Source organism: Bombus bifarius, unplaced genomic scaffold (genome assembly GCF_011952205.1).
Source record: "Bombus bifarius isolate JDL3187 unplaced genomic scaffold, Bbif_JDL3187 scf7180000007978, whole genome shotgun sequence".
Taxonomy (NCBI): domain Eukaryota; kingdom Metazoa; phylum Arthropoda; class Insecta; order Hymenoptera; family Apidae; genus Bombus; species Bombus bifarius.
This window is the reverse complement of record NW_022884363.1, coordinates 3,609,828-3,627,218: the sequence shown is the minus strand read 5'-3', so window position 1 is coordinate 3,627,218 and position 17,391 is coordinate 3,609,828. Positions and strand designations below refer to the sequence as shown.

The following is a 17,391-nucleotide window of genomic DNA, read 5'->3' as shown; positions in this document are numbered from 1 at the left end:
TCAGAAAAATTCCTTGACACGAGACGTTGGTCGAGATGTATGGCGAGCTGTGTCGGTTTCGTCATAGGCGTGATTAATTCTGACAGTGAACTGGTTTCAAGGATGATTACTTAAAGGCAAAAATTAAACGACCGGCTTCCAGAAAATGCTAATTATAGACTTGACCAAGTCAGCCATAAAACTCTTAACAAGGAAGCCTTTCTTTTGCAGCTATTCTTGGATCGAACGTCACAAGAAGGCTCTTTTAGCCAGTCACATACATACTTTGCTCGCTCTAAGTTCATGCTAATAAATTATGAAAATAGTTAGCTGCGATTTACATACTAACAGAATGATTTCTTTATTTCTATATAAATTTATTTTATCGTTTTATTCGTTTCTATCAATCGAATTGGATTACAATGTTCGTGGTAAATTTCTTTAATCGTAAATTAAAATTGGTCACGGTAGCACCAAGTTTCTGGAGCATGCTAGGTGAACAATTTTCGATCAGCACACGACGTTTGACCAGCTGGCTTGTTCGTAGTTCCTATATTTCGCGCAAAGGTCGATAGAAGTGGAATGAAATGGCAGCTGCACGATGTTCATGTTGTAATCCGTGTTGACCAGCAACGCATTGACCGTAGGTATATGCAGCTTATTAGCGAGATCGTCTTCTTGAAATTCCCCTGTTATTGGGTTCATTTGAGAGCAACGAGTTTTCGCCAGCACACACGCAGTGGTATTCACGTATAATTGAGCTAGTTTGACATCTGTGAGGTTGAAATTGGGGAACATTCGTATGGCTTCGCCGACGCATTCTCTGAGCTGTGCAGAACGTTTGTGGTTGAACGATTATCTGTTAGAGATCAATTTCTCGCGATAACGAAGTCTCTTTGCAAATTTTTTGGCGAAAAATTTGACTTCTTCATGGATTGAAATTGAAGCGTTGCTATATTTACAGCAGTGGTCTTTAAAGCCGAATGCAATCCTTGTATAAAGCGGAAGCACGTATTATGAAATTGTAATACGCATATGTACAAAATTGGATACGTCTACTTACTAGATTTCGTTGTATAGACGTTTTGAAAAGTCGGATGATATGTACAAAATTTTCACTATAGGTTTCTATGTACAATTTGATTGCTCTGAAATAATAAATTTTTGTGATTTAATTTTTTGCCGTCTCGGATCGATAGGTTCCGCTCCAGGCCTCACGGTGTTCGAATCTGAATTCTGTTCTCGGATGACGCAAACAGCTTTCGATAATTTCTTGTATAATTGTAAATAAAATAATGGCACTCGTCTGGAAATCATCTTGAAGCTTGGTGACGTTCTCAGTTTGATTCGTGCTTCCTGTTTACAATTGCTTCTTTTTATATTTTTATGTGCAGTAATAGAATTTATAAATTATCGAACCGAAGTAGCCAGGTGCAGTTGTCTTATTGTTTACTGTACAAAAGCATGCAAAGAAATTCTAAAGCATCTCAAGGGTGAAATTGAACGATCTACTCACTAAATTATCCTTGTTCACTTGTCGAACGCACTCGAGGAACGTGCAGTATATCGTCGTAGGATTCGTTCTTGAATTTGCTGTACCAGTAGCGTTCTATTACAAAGGTACAAGAAGTTTAATCAATTTTACGCTCAAAAACTTAAAGCTACGTTCAAAAACTTACGCTCAAGTACTGTTGACAGTGACCATAATCGGTATTATTGAGATAAATATAAGCACAATTAGACATTGCCACCAATAAAGGATATCCAACGGTTTGACTAGAGGCCCGGAAGAAGCATCCGTAACACGCATCTCGACGAACTGTATCTGAGCCTTGCGATTCATTGCACAATTGGTTTAACAATTCCGGAATCCTCACTCTGCGACAATAATTATAAATATACATATATATGCCTATTTACTAGCGATATTCAAATGAATCGACGTAATTAAATCAATTAAGGAGAAAGGTACTGTTTAACGCCCGCCAAGGACCCTAAAAATTTGGACAAGCTTTCCTTTACTAATGGTTCCACCAAGTTGACACCGCAAATTGCGAACAATATTAATACAGGAGATACACGTGGTTTCACCATCGTTGCGCGATACTCGTTGGTCATTTGAATGGGTATACGTTCGTACTAGCTGCTTTATACCCATAGATGGATCTGATAAGAGAACCCAGGAACGTATAACTTCCGGTAAAAGAGCCTCAGGATCTCTATTTTTAGAGAAAATATTGTTTCGATGTTCTATGATGTTTGTATTGTTTTGTGGCTACAGTAATTTTAATGTTATTACAAATTGTAATCATTTAAGTAGAAGATTTTCTATCTAAGTACGTAATAGTAAATTTTGCTTTGTATCAAAGTTCACGTAATAATATTTGCTTCTACAGATCAATTACGTGATCAAAAATACGATAGAAATGCAAGAATCAGTAGTGAAAAACACGTCTGGTTATAGCCAGTAAAATATTCTTGTCTGACCATAAACGGTACAATCTACTGCAAGCAGGCTAACTAACAGAATTACTTCTTATGCTTCTATTTTCAGACACGTTTTAATCTTATTATGTTTCCATCTTTTTATGCCGTAATCTTGTTCTTGTTTCAATAAATAAAAAATATTTCAATGTTTTAAGAAAAATTTTAGCATAAAAGAGACGAGACGAGAAGGAACTTAAGAAATTGTTCAACGATACAAACACACGATTAAGCCGAGAATGATTCAAAGGAATAACGTCTAGAAAATTACTAAAAACATACCACGGCTTAAATTGAATTATTTTTCCGAAATGTTCGTCCTCCTTTCAATTTCCAACGACAGAATGTATTTCGTATCTCGCGGCACCTCAACTTTGTGCGGTCCTGGATGACAATCGCGCGGTGGAAGTGCAACAATTCTCATTACCTCTGTGACCGTGTACAAGCACGTCGACGACCATGCCGTTGGATGTCGTTGTCCTGTAAAAATGAATCGTGAACGAGAGATCTGGGACGGTGGAAGTCGGTGACGAGCGACAGCTCGATCGCGGTACCAGCGAAATCGGCCGGTTTCGCGGATGTGATCCGTCAGATCAGATCTGTCTGACACCATTATTACGTGGCGATATGAGGGAACTTCGTGTCGGGTTGGAAACGCAGTTGTATTCAACGTGGAGAACTATTGGACCTCTATGGAATGCTTTTCACGTGACGTGCCGTGTCGAGATATCAACCAGTTTATTTATTTTTCGGCGTTGGAATTTTTATTTGGCATCAAACTTTGAAAATTTTATTTTCTTTTGGGTAAATGAGATTCTTTTATGATGAAAAATATGCAGGCTGTTTTAAATGATATTCGAGAAGACGAAAATTAATGTTTCGCTTGATCCTTGATTCTTTTTTGTATTTTCAGACAACCCTAATAATTTTGTAACTAATAATTGTCTAAATATTCTAATATTTATCTTTTTTCTTGTTGCAATTTTGTAAACCGTCAAAGCGTTTACAACAAAAATTCCCAGAAAGAATTGAATACCAAGTTTTCTGTACCATTTGATTCCTTTTCTAATCGTGGTGGCATAAGAAACCATTTGGTCGGAATAATCTATACCACACTTTCCTTCATTATATTCAACAACAGCTACTGGTTTTAATGTTGCGAACAAATGAAACGAAAGATCATTCTTGAGACCACCACTTGAGTGATTCGCATTACTAAAATATTGATGGGAGCACCTAGCAGAGAACGCTTGGTACTGCTGTACGCGTGGCCTGACGGAGATTTCCTTGAAAACACGCGTGGCAGTCAACGTGTTAAAACAAAATCATCCCGTGGTACGTTTATAATTGCGCACTTGATTACCACGATCTTTTCAACCATTTGCATTATTTATATACCTGGGAGTGCAGCTGTCGTTATGAAACGCGTTACAGTCCTTCCTGAACTGGCTCCCTTGTTGAGTATCCAAGTTAAAATGTTACCTTACTACTACGTTGCAATTAGAGCAATAAATATGTTACACCTGGGCCGTATAATTTTTTGTGATCTTATCTGTAGCAAACTACCGTATCCTATATGCCGACCCTATATTTATTTTTAAACCGTGCTTTTATATGTGAACAAAACGACTGTCGTCACGTCTATCGTCGGTTCTAAGATATTCTGTAACGAACATGCCTCTTGATGACGTAATTCTTGTTTATTTTCGAGGAAAAGTGCCATTTTCCTTATTGTAGACGTCCTGGAATCGTTGGAAACGATAAAACCAAGAAATCGAGGGTGTAAAACCGCGCGAACGAGAGATGGTTATCCGTGTGGTGGAAAATGAAAAAGCGCGATCGTCAAAGTTCTCTAATTTCGAGTGAGGCTAAGGAGAAAAGTGGGCCACCGTGTGCGTCCGAGACGATACACGTGCCATGGCTATTTATACGGTAGACGGTCGAGCAGGAAAGAGGCGACGTTTAGGACATGCACGAATGAAGGCAAAAGAACGATCGGATGCGACACAGAAAACTGGGGGAAGGAAACGGTGCAATCCCGATGGAACCAGAATTAGAATGACTCATGGGATTATTTGGGTTTATGTAATCCGAGAAATTCGACGACGGCGAATGATGACGTTGCCGCTGAATCGACCGAGTTATTGGTTGCCTCGTACAAGTACGAGGATCATGGTATCACGTTGCATTTATGATGCCTAAAGTAGATTTCCATATTGCCTGGAATTGCCTGAATGATTGTCAAATGTATCTCTACGTAGTGTCGTTTCTGCATGATTTTCATCGCATCTCCCTCTGTAAAGAACTTTTACTGATAAATTGATTTCAGTTCAGTTAGTATCCAGTTACGATATCCTAAAGAAGTTGACACGTGGCAACGCGAGCCGATAGTTGCATTCTCTTTCTATTTTTTCTATCCTACTTCTTTCCTAACCGAATCATGGAGCTTTAGGATTTCGCTGTTAAAGACCAATTAAATCGTTTGCGGACACCCTTCTTCGAGGTCGGACCTCGATGACAGCTGCATCTCACTGTCAATCAGTGTCCTCTTCTCGTTTCTGCGGGCGGTCAATTAAGTGGACGGTAACTCAATCCTTGCGGATGTCCCCACCACTTTATTTCGAGTCTCACGAGAATAACGAGGCAGTGGTAACTTAATTTCACGAAGCGTACACGCGCTCTGGCACGCTGTTTTTGTCAGCGACGTTTATTCTCGCCGTCGCTCGTTCCCGGATTTACCGAATAAATAAGCGTTTCCATCCCCCGGATCGTGGAAACGTTCACCGAGTCGGAATAATTTAATCGCACGCTGAACTGTACTTGTAATTCCAATGCCGAGAATCGTTTGTAACCGACTCTATGTAAAGATAAACTATGTGCATTTATATTTCGTTACGCGTTAACACATTGACTGGCAACTTTGCGCTCAGTAATTTAAGTGTAAACGTGTTCCTCTCGTTGACAAATTTCTCTCGTCTAATTTACTACGGTTAGGACCGCTAGCATTCTATGAATTCAAAGAAACGAAAGAAAGCATATCGGCTAATTTAAAATACGTGGGTCTATAGAGTAATAAGTGTATTCGTATCAGTTTATTTTATATCTTTTGCAGTTTGAATCTTTTCCTATACCTTACTAAACAACTATAGTCTTCGAGAGATATCCCGGTGAAACAGTTAAACCTTTGCCTTACAAACAGAACGTAAGGGCCACGGTATCTTTCACGATGTTAGAAATAAAATCAGTGTTGTCAGAAACTCGGTGGTGCGCTCATTTCCGAGATCCTTTCACCGGAACGCAAGAAGATTCGTAGACCCGTGTTTAGGGGTGTCATCGCCACTGGATACTTTCCAATTACGGCGACAAGATTTCGTAGGTTCGTTGATTCGTAGGTAATTCGTGCTTTGGTGCTCCTTATTGGATTAGGGGTCGCAGCGAGCGGCCTACGACAGAGCGTAGACCACGCGTATTTCAAATTAAGATTCTTAATTGCCAAAGAAAAGCCGGGGGAAGTTAGCCTCGTGTTACGAAGTTAGTATCGAGAACCGTGATAGACGCGTCGCGTCGAAATTACCTGGTGCATAATTGAGAGTGAAGCGATGTCGAATAAATTCAATTTTTGAGACTGGAGATGCGTCTCGACGCAATTTGTCCCTCTATCTATCTCTCGCTTGAGGTTAAAGCGTGTAACGTCGAAAGCTCGCAAGTTCTGAACGGCTGTTATTTAAATATGACGGGGAATTATTAAACACGGCTAACTTTGTCTTCAGCTTAATGAATCGGCCTGAATATTTCAGCGTTGTTTCTAATGTTACACGGTGAGTTTGAAGGCGATTAGCGTTACGATGGAATTCATGCATAATTGCGCGAGTCTAAATCGACGAAAACGAAACAACAATACGTTCGCTATTACTATTTACCGTAAGTAGGAATTGTTCGATCAGTCGTTAGATGAAAAGGAGTCAGTTAAGCTAAAAACACGTTTGTTCGAATAATCAATGACGTAACATTTTTATCGGTGTTCATTTCACATGATGATTTCGTGTTGTATTCCTCGCGACGTATTTCGGGGTCAAGATAATTTTTCGCCCGATTCGTTTCTCTTTTGAAATCGCCTCGTTCTCATTAATTTCTCCACGCTTTTATGATTCGTTCCGGTTTACACGAGGCTTTGCCGACTTCCGTCGATCCTCCCCAACGCGGTCTCCGCGTCTCAATTATTTTCCCATCTCGCAGCCTTTCTCTCCGATCCTTTCTAGCCGGTTGATAAGTGCATTAGGTGAACCCGGAAATTGGTAGACATCCCGTGGTGTGTACGCACATTAACCCCACCACCATTCGGTTCTTATCGTTTCAGACGCGAAGCCGAGGGGTCGTCGTCAAAAAAGAACAGGAAGCCAAGCTTACGTGGCCCGGTCGAAAGGAAGTCCACGTGCGTGCTGTATATCAACAGATTTTAACCTACATACACGCGTCGAGGAATGCTTTTAGCTCTCCCGGTGAATATCATCGTCAAACGGTTCACTTTAAGTCTACGATGAAAAGGATATTTTTTCTGTGTGTTCGCTTTATTTTTTGTTTTCTTATATCTAGTATCATTAAATTCGGTAGTCATAACAGGTTATAGGAAACAGTATCATCCGAGTACTTTTAACAGTACGTAGGATTATTAAAGCGAATGTAAACAAAAATAAAGCGTACGTGATATATAGAAAATGTTGATAATAAATTCGTCAAAAGCTAAACCATTTAATGGGTATCGCTCGCTATGGTAGGAGGAAGCAGGAAGGAATCCCGAAAGACTCAGAGGTAGTGAAACATCAGAGCGCCATTTGGGACGAAAGACGTGTGGTCTCTTAGCGGAGCTGCCCTTTTCCCATTGCGAGCGCATTCGTCACCGTGGTCCGACAGACATCCGGACTCACATATGTGGATATCATTTTCTACCCCTAATCCGTGCATCGCCGAGATAGCACACGATTCTCTGCTGTGTTCTCCACGGGTCGTTAGGTTTTCGAGAGTATGCTCTCTTTACCGTTCCAGTCTCTTACCGTCGATGAGTATTATAAGAAATTGGTGGCGTAACGCGCGCGTTGATAAAAATCAGTTGGCCACGCGAAAGGGCGTCTAGGGATCGGCCTCGAGGGTGTAATAACCCCGTCGCATTATCGTTATCCCCGACAGATACTTTCATTGATATCACTCGTCTCGCGTGTCTAGATTCCGTGTGGCTCGTTGTCGCGCTGAATTCACTCGCGTAACAGCCTACCTCTACACATTGTAAACATCTTTTAACGATTATTGCCGCCTGTAAATCGTGCACCCTGAGCATTTCGTGCTCCTCCTCATCGTGCACCGACGAGCACGATGACGTAAATGTTCCTAGCCGCTGAACCGGAATGCTCTTTTTTCGTGTCGTGTGTCCACGGTTCGGACAATCATTGTTGCTTTGTCGCGTGAACAATTCGCGTAGTTGTTATTGCGCTAGATACGAATGCGAATTTATTTAGAATATCGTAGGAAGCCTAGCTTTTACGTAACTGGATTATGTTAGGAGAAAGGTGGTAACTCATTAACGAAAGCTGTGAAGCTAAATTATTTAAGCTGTAAAGCATTTGCATGATAAAAATTCAAGAAATATAAATCACGTATTTGCCGAATGTAAATTTTGACCAACTTCATTATTAATTTGTAACCGTAATTACAAACAGGTTCGGCGAAATTTGTCATTATTACGTTTGCTACCCCGCAGAATAATATTACCAATCTGATACATAATAAATAACGGATGGCGAACAATAAACTAAAATGGTAAACGGGGTGTGGTTCGGCATTAATAGCCATTACGAAACCGAATCCCGCGAAAGTTAAGAGAGTAAAATTCTCGGAACGTCTACCGAATATTTTTAACCGATTTCTCTCTCTCGACTTTGATAATGTGGCAATACGAGTGCGGTCGCCACTTTCGCACACGGCACTCGGCCGCGTCGTGCTCGGGATGACGCATGGTTTCAGAAAAACGCGTCCCCGCCACTGCAAATCGTCGGTCGACGCGCGAGAAAAATAGAAGCTCGCGACATTTTCGAGGAGGTGGAATACGCTCGTTAATTTTAACGATCCCATCGAATCGACGATGGCATATACCCCTGGTGTGGCGCTTCGCCATAGTCCCTGCCACCGACGCCTCTGCCTCCTCATTTTCGCTTGCACTTTACTCCGTTGTATACGTTTCGCATTTTGATTTGATTGGTTTGTAGCCCCGCACGTGAATAGAATAGTGGCGCCGTGAAATAGCGAACTGGGTACCGATCTCTACGAACGGTTGTTCGTCAAACGTCGTTCCAAATATTTTAGGTCATCTAGTTGCCCGTTCCCTAAGACACACCGGTTTTTTAGTTCTGATTTCACGGAAGATTCAGTTTTTTATTTTAAGAAATAATTACAGTAGAATCTCGTTTATCCCAATTTCTCTTTTTGTGTCGTTCTACTTACAGTTTCACTCATCGTGAAACGCCTATTTTTTCTTTTATTTTCGAAAAGCAGCGTAAAGCGAATGATGTAAAAACGAGTTTACGCGACGTTCTGTACATCAGCGGTCGCCGATTCACGGCGGGGTCAGACCCCAAAAATTCGCTTTAAAAGTTCACAGGCTGCCACAGGAATTTATCGTGGTCGCCTCTCGAGTGCTCTTAACGAAATTAAACCTGTTCAGCAGTGTGCAGAATGTCCATGATGATTGTGTCTACCGTGAAACGTTTCGACCGAAATCTGAAGTGATCAGTAGTAGGTACCCAACTTTATCGCGAATTGCAAAACCCGTTGAAATTTTGCTTTAACGCGTACGTACGTGTATTTCTTTCACAAATTGTGTCCGAAAATCTTTGGTAATTTTTTAAATTCGTTTTTTCGTTCATTTCTCGTTGAGTCTCATCCACAAAAAGGAAATGAAAGGCATAATAAATTTATTTTTCTAATCCGTGATTCTTCAAAAATTTATTCAGATTCCTGGAACCTTTGAAAAATGATACAGCTTGTCGAAATGCCATCTGTCGATGATTCACTCGGAGGCACTTTTGAACAGAAAACATGTGTCGGTTTTCTTCCATCGATCCTGCGAGAAGCTCGTGGAAGTACGATACCTGAAATCGCGGTCCCGTTGCCCCTCAGGTTCCATTGTTATGGTTACTGTTATGTTTTCGGAGATCCATCCAGCGAGAATGAAGTGCCATTTTGCTTCGAGCCGCCACTTTCGCACGAGTCATCGAGAATATTTTGTCAGAGGGATGGCGACAGGCGTGCGACCGTACTACGCCCTCTCCCCTCTCGTTTCGACTTTACCCTCTTCCTCTCTGTCTTTCTCGAGTTTCGTCATTTGATTTCGAGGGTGCACGAAGATCGTGTTTACCCTCTTTATGCACTTAGAGTCTCATCAAGCTCATCGCCCAGCTTCGTCCCTTCGTTTTCTTTTTTCCTCGAACACCTTCGGTAAATTTCGGATGTTCGAGCCTGGGAGTTGGAGGTGCAGGAAAGAAAAAATGCATTTCGTTGCCTCATCTATTGACCCTCTTGTTATCGCTGCCTCTCTGTCAGCACGCTCGCTTCGCCACTCGCTCGATCAGTCGGAGCAGATCGCGTCGAGTGTCGTGCACCCTCTCGACCTCGAGATGCGACGCAATTTATGTCGACGAAAACGCTGTTAATTCGCTCGCGTCGAAATAATCGCGTTTACCGAAGCAAGTGCTCCGCGAGGTCCCAGCGAAGGGACAAATAATTGCTTCAGACGCGGTAAGGTGGCAGCGATTGTTCGCAGCAAAGTAAATTTTACACAAAATCGCCTCGCGTGCTCCCGCTCGTGTTCTTCGACGCTTCCCCCTCTGTCTGTCTGTCTGTCTTTCTCTCTCTCTCTCTCTCTCTCTCTCTCTCTTGTCCTTTCCATTTTCCAGATATTAAAGCACAAACAGCCCTTAACTTGAAAAATTGCTGGACAGTTTTGCGATTCTTCACGTTTTCCCTCTTTGTCCTCCTTTCTCCTCGTGTTCTGACTGTGTCTTTATTTTCAGAGAATGCAACGTGACATTCTTGAAGATTAATAATGAACTGAGGATGTAACATGATATAATGTAATATAATGTAACGCAATAAATAATAAGGCGATGTCGTGTAAAATGTAACATAAGTGCATATGGTGTACAAAAGCTGCCAGCGTCGAATATCCGTGCTTTATGCAACCAGCACTTTTGAATAACGTGGTTGCAATGTCACGGTGAATACCGCGACATTGTTGCGCAGTTGGAACATCTGTCGCTTTCGCTGTAAACGTGGTATTCGCAAGTAGAAAGATACAAATCTCTAAAAAACTGTCATTTCCGTTTCTAGAGGAAGGGATAAATTTTCGTGTAAAACGTGGTTTCAACATGCGTTACGAGTATCGTCCAAGCTGGATCCCCGGAAAGGACACGCGATCGAGTAGCTGATTTAGCTAGGACATTCTTCGATTCCTTTCCACCCTCGTAAGTTAGACGGTAATGGAAGTCGACGCTTGTAATCGACGTGATGAGAAATGGTTACGTGTTTGCAGTTCCAAGCAAACAGAAGAAATTAGTAATGGAAAATGGCTAGATAACGAGACGCAATTATCGCGTCGCAACGCATTAGAGTTTCTGGCGTAACGTGACATTTGCGAACCTTGTGATTTCTTTCGCGATTCCTTGATTAAGAGCGTAACGTACGGCGCTTGATGAAAGGATTCGTCTTCATAAAAATACGCTATGAGGGCCAGTTATTCCATTTCTGTTCCTTATGACGCTATACGTTGCAGCGTATCATTACGGATAATGCCGTGTTCGCTTGCTCATAAATTTACATTTTTTTACGTCTATCGTTGGATATATACTCTCGGTACCTGTACGTAACACCGCAATAAATATTCGGGCATATTAATTATTTTTATGTCAACGGAGAACTCCGTAAGTCTGCACTCGTTGTATCCAGTAACATATCGATTGGAGAGATTAAAAAATACTACGAAACGGAAAACGAATAGATTTGCCTAAGAAAATAGGAAATATTAGCACAGGAAACATTAAGGATGCGAGTTTCAGCTAGAACGGACGCAATCGATAATTAGAAGTGACACGTACGGGTAACCTAATAAGCTCGCGTGAATGAAAATCTCGCTTTCCCCTTCGTGATTCGTGGCGTGCGTCTGACCCGAGGATAGGAAACGAACGTGCAGCTGCATTGGCGGCGTGCATACACACAGGTTAGATGCACGCAGGCTGTCGCGTGACTCGAGAACGCTTAAATCGCGGTAATTAGGGAGGAGGAAAAAAGGATAGGCCAGAAACGAGGGAAATCAACCGGAAACACAGCGTCACGGCATCACGACACGTGTCACTAAGACCACGTGTCTCGAAGGAAGTAAGTTCGCAAAACAATGCCCTATCGCCATCGTATCGTGCTTTCTGCCCTTTCTAATGAGTTTCAGACGGAAGGAAATTTTTTAGACTGCCTTTCTTCCGTTCGCGTGCGTTATATCCTATAGGTGTTTAACATTTTTACGACCGACGTAATTCCTTCGAGAAATTAATTCGTCGTTAGAACGTTTTTACTCGCGACAAACATTGTTTCGTTCCATACGTATGTAATTTGGAAATAATCGAGGTACGTTTGCTTAGTTTAAAACCACTTTGTACGGTAATGTTACTGCCAGCGCGTCCTCGAGAGAAGAAAAGGAAGAAACTCGATGTCGTCGCGGTGGAGGAGAGGGATTAATATTTGGTAGTTGACTTAAAGTTCGAGGGAAGTTTGGACTTTTGAAAGTAATTAGTAATTGTCGTGCAGCCACAATTAGCCGGTACACCGTATCCTCGTTGGCTTTCTTTAATCGACTCGAGGGCGCGTCTCCTTGGAAAGGAGTGGCGACGCGTTCGAAGGAGAATGAGAAGAAAAAAGGAAAAAAAGGAAAAGGAAAAGAAAGCTGGCGCACCCTTCCATTCTCTGTGCTAACGGACAATCGAGCGAAAATTTACAATGTCGTCGGGTCAGCGGCGTTTTGCGATTCTTTCCGCGAACGAGGTCGCCGCGTTATTGCGAACTACGGATTAATTTACTCAGCTTTGGCCGGTATATTGGCCGTACGCGCTGTCTTCGTCCGCAAGCTTCAAAGCGGCAGGCAACCGGGGAGCGAGAACAGGGTTGGCTGTTCGAGGGCGAAAAACACAGTGGCGCGGCTGGCGTTTAACAATTTACAGAGTGGAAGGCGGGAAGATGCATACACCGAGAGGCCGTGTCTTAATTGTTTTCTTTCGGTGAACGTGCTCCGTAATGGAATATCGACGACCTGTAGCGATGGATAATGAGCAAAACAAACGGGCCAAGGAAAAACAAAGAGAGAGACCAAGCTTTTTTCTCTCGCACCAGCATCTAACAGCCGAAGGAGGGTCCCCGATGGCGTTACTGTCTCGCGAGAAAAATGGAGGGCGAATTTTCCCGCGCTCTCTCTTCCTTTGACTCCTCGTCCCGTCTTTTTTCCGCCTTCGTGCCTCTCTTTCTTTACACTTCGTACCCTCTTTAGTCGTGTCTTCGTCCGCCCTTCGTGTCTCTATCCTTCTCAACGCTCCAGAAAGGGCGGGAAAGGGCAACGAAGGGTGAGCGAGAGAGGAGGGAGACTACGAGAAGGTAGCACGACGACGACGACGACGACTACGGCGACGACGACGACGACGGCGACGACGGAATAGTAGGGGTAGCGTAGAGTATCAGGTGGGGATGAAACGAATCAATACTTTTGTACTCAGGCTCCCACGGGTTCAGGGCTGTGAAATTTTGGCGCGGACAGGCCCCGCATACTCCCGCCTTTTCGATTTACACCAACGCCTTTAAACATGCTTTTCCATGCGACTCTTTATCATCCTTGAAACGCTAAACGAACAGTCAACCAGATTAGCTTTTTAGTTTTGGTAATTTTGTTGTTTTCACGATCGTACGCGAGTTAACGCGAGTATGCTTATGTTTTTCCGCACGCGTTATTATCGTTCGCGTGAACGATGTTTAGCGTGCGATCGTTGGAAAGCCGCCTACTCGTGCGAGCAAGTTTACGCGCGCCGCGGTAAACTTGGATTCAAGAAGATAATTGCTTATTAAGAGCAGAACTCCGCTGATGAAATTTAATGTTTCCCGGTATACGCTTGTGCCCGATGAAACTTGTAATACCTCGAAAAGTTTTTAACGTGGCGACGCGACGATAACGCGATCGCGTTGAAATAAACACACCGACGCACGATGAATCGCGTTAATATTTTCGCTGTTATATAACGCGTTTCATTATTAACGTCGCAATGCAACTGCGAATTACAAAATTGCCCAATCGAACATGAAGAGCGTTTGCATATTTAAAGATGTACCGAAAATATCATTATTTACAACGATAAAGTACAACGATACATTAAACCTTCAATACGTTCGCGCATTCTGTTTGTAAATTTCCAAAAAATCTACAATCGAACGATCGTAATAGAGGTAGCATGCCGTTGTATATAAACAAGATTTCCCGCCACGAGGGTGCACGCACGTTTCGCGGCGGATTCACGAGCCTCGAAAAAGCTCAGGGAAACATGATCGAAAGCGGCGCGGTGCGCGGTATAGTTCTCGATGTTTTAGAACCGACACGTAGCCCTATAAAAATTCGCGGCAACGGAACGAAATTGTTCGACCGTAATAAAGTTTTCGAAACGTTTGCACGGAATGTACATATGTATGCACGTGCAAATATCCTGCTTATATGACCATGCAGCTGTTGGAAAGGTTTAACGTAGACTGACCCGGTCGTCGAAAGCTTGAATGGTACGAGAAAGCTGGCTTTTCCAGCTCCGATGCTCTTCCGCTCGTAAAACTTCCGCAAAAATTGATAGTCTACGAATCACACGGATAATCGAATTTACAAGATAGCTGTGGTAAAGCAGGGTAATAAAATCGTTGCTGGGATCATGTGCTGGTCAAGCCAGTGGAAGATTTGTCTGGCGATAGAAGGACGATAGGGGAAGGAAGCGGTGGTTTCAGGAGCCCGTTGATGCGCCACAAAATCACTACGGCACTGCGACACCCTTCTCTTCTACGGTGAAACGTATACGTGACGTAGTTTAGTGGGGATGGATGACGTCAGTGGTCGATACACACGGTTCTCCTCCTCGAGTACTACGCCACCCCTTTCTAGCCTCGTCGACGGGCCGGTAGGAGGGTAGCTGGTTTTCGCTTCGGCAGCGTGGGTGGTTTCGAGGTGTTCGCCGCCTATTCTGCCGCAATACGAGTCCGTGAATGGCCCCAGCTACTTGCATTCCGCAATTTTCACGGGGAAGGTAGACTTCGTTATTACAGCTCGAGTGTCACGGAAGGGTAGGGACGAGGGACACGGTTGGCGGAGGAAACAAGAAGGAAACGTTTTTACGTAGTTCGTAGGACCGAAAATTGCTGGGAATTGTACGGTTTCGTACTCCCGTAGAGGGGAGCGGATGAAATTAGTTCTAGTAATCGTAACCAAGGTCTGTAACCCAGTTAACTCGCTCGTAGGGCATAGATTTAAGGTTGATATCGCTCAGAGTTCTTCGAGACACGATTTTCATTGTCCGCTTTGCTCGAGAACCGGCTCTCCGATTGCATTAATGAGATCGCAATTTTCGCCTTTAAATAAACTATAAAACTTGAGTAACGCGCGCGAACGCTGCTAGAGAGATTTCATCTTTCTTTTTTCTTTTTACTGCTTCGAGCAATTTCATTGGTATTACCAGCGGTATAAAAAAAGCATATAAACACGTGCTTGGTAAGATCCTTCGTCCTTATCGATCTAGTAACTTGGAAATGCGAAAGAGAGCGATCGTAACTTTCCACTACGATGTTGTTGCGGCTACGTTTCATCCCCTCGAATTTCGGCGAAAAGCTCGGCGATCGTGGCGCTAGTCAGCAATCTACAAATTCATTGGAAGTTTGTAAAATTCGCATCGGAATTTTTAGGATCCACTAGACGATCAACGAATATGCTCAACATCCATCTCGTGTTTACTGCGATTCAGTCTGACGCACCACGTCACCGAACCTTCTACCGATAAGACGTAAAATCTGTTTTTCATGATTGACCGAACGTTATTGCCGGCTTCGGCCGTCACGTAGCGATAAAACGTCAATTAATCGAGCCGTTCCCAGATCTCGTAGAGGCGAACTTCTACTTCTAATTTCATCTCGTCGAACGCTCTAATTTTTCTTTTCGTCTGGCCTGTGTTGGTTTCTTCGAGAGTGTGAAAGGTCTAAGGTTAGAGGACAGTTTTAACGAGGTTTTACCTAGCGCGATGTCCCGTGCTCCGTTTTCTCTTTTCACTCGGACTCGCTTGTCTTCCAGAGGGAGCATTTCGTTACTTCGGTGTCTGATAATTTAACGATGCGGTAATCAAGAATAACGATTCAACGATCTCCCCGGCCCTTCGGAAATAGGTGGCTGAATCGCGAAGCCTTGTAAGCTCGGTTATGAAGCGTGTAACGATTTTGACCGTCGAAACGGCGAAAGAAATAGAAACGATCGTATAAATATGCGTACGAGGAAGACAATCCCCAATTTTCTTCGAGTTACATTTTACACGACTCCCTTTTACAATCTTACTATCTTCCGAGGGACAATAAAATTCGACACGCGGTACGAATCGGCGCGACGATCGATGGGAATAAAAATCGGAACGACCCCGCAGCGGGCTTTGTTATCCGTTAAGGTTGCTTCTAATTCGAGTCAAAGAATAGATTAAGGAGTTACATTGTATAAGATCGTGTAAATGATTCTCATTAGAGTAGTTGGAATAGATAGATCGGTTGGAAATAATTGTGGAAATTTTTTGCTCCTGATGGAAGCTCGTTAGACCCTTAGTGACGCGGTTTTTCGAGGCCGTGCGTCGACTCGCGAAGATAGATTACCCACTGAGATTTCGCTATCATCGCTCGCAGCTTCCGTCGTTCGGAGGTGTCATCCGCTCGTCTAAGGAGCAGCGACCTGTTTAATGCTTTTCTCGAACAACGAGTTCCCTTCTCCCCTTGTTTCGGTTGCCTCTTCGATAAATTTCGGATCGTTGGCGCGCAGGAGAAACGGGCCGGATACGAAATCGAGAAAAGGGAGAATATTAGCAAAGTTATTACGGGTGGTCGAGAAGAAATCTAGCGTTGATAAATTCGATAGGGTTCAAGAGTATATTATTGCCAGTTCGGATTGAGTAACGTATAAGTATTCGTACAAATTATCGTATTGTCGCCGAGTCAACTCGGTTATTGCAGTCTGGGATTCTATCCCGACTCTCGCGCGCGTCTGGAATTGGGCGGAGGGACGATTTAGATAGGAGGGTAGAGAAAGTGGAGGGCAATGATATCGTGGGCGGCGAAAAATGATACTGGCTCGATAATGATAATAATTCGTGCTGGAAGAAAGGGAAATTAAATGCGGGATGCAGCCATGGGGCTGGGACAAATAAGAGGGGGTTAAAAGCATCTATTGTACTCTAGGACTGATTAGTTGATTACTCTTTGAGTTCATCCGAACGTTATGGATTTATTCGAGCCTGGATAAACGCCGAGCGTGTTAATTTATCAGAGAAACGATAGATAATAGATGGAAAATATCGGCGAGACTGACAATGAAAGTAAAAATTTGAGTACGCTTAACGACGTATATCGATTTCGTTTGCGAGGAATCGAACCAAGTGGTCGTTTTTTAATTGTATCATTCGCGGTGGATTTATTGCGTGGGCGAATTTTCAAACAGTTGTATCGCAGTCTTTGCCTCGACTTGGAAATGTATGTAAATTACACGTAACTCGTTGGTCAGGCAGGATAGTGGGTAAATAAAATTTATCCTGCGCGGATCGAAGCAACTGGGGTTGCAGTCTCGGAAACACGTGG

The 17,391-nt window shown here is 43.1% G+C and overlaps 2 protein-coding genes across 6 annotated transcripts in view; one reads left to right on the top strand and one right to left on the bottom strand.

The window, feature by feature from the left end:
- Positions 1 to 17,391, top strand: part of LOC117204525 (3-phosphoinositide-dependent protein kinase 1) — a 407,721-nt gene that overhangs the window by 14,808 nt on the left and 375,522 nt on the right. The gene's annotated exons all lie outside the window — the stretch shown is intronic.
- Positions 383 to 2,097, bottom strand: LOC117204526. 2 transcript variants are annotated; one of them, XM_033442027.1, is made up of 4 exons: positions 1,952 to 2,097; positions 1,659 to 1,857; positions 1,496 to 1,588; positions 383 to 807 (listed from the first exon to the last, which is right to left on the bottom strand). In XM_033442027.1, the coding sequence occupies exons 1-4, from the start codon at positions 2,095 to 2,097 to the stop codon at positions 490 to 492; spliced, it is 756 nt and encodes a 251-aa protein (XP_033297918.1). In that variant the 3' UTR covers positions 383 to 489. The 2 variants fall into 2 exon arrangements, with proteins under 2 accessions (XP_033297918.1, XP_033297917.1); XM_033442026.1 differs by having other exon boundaries at positions 710 to 1,335.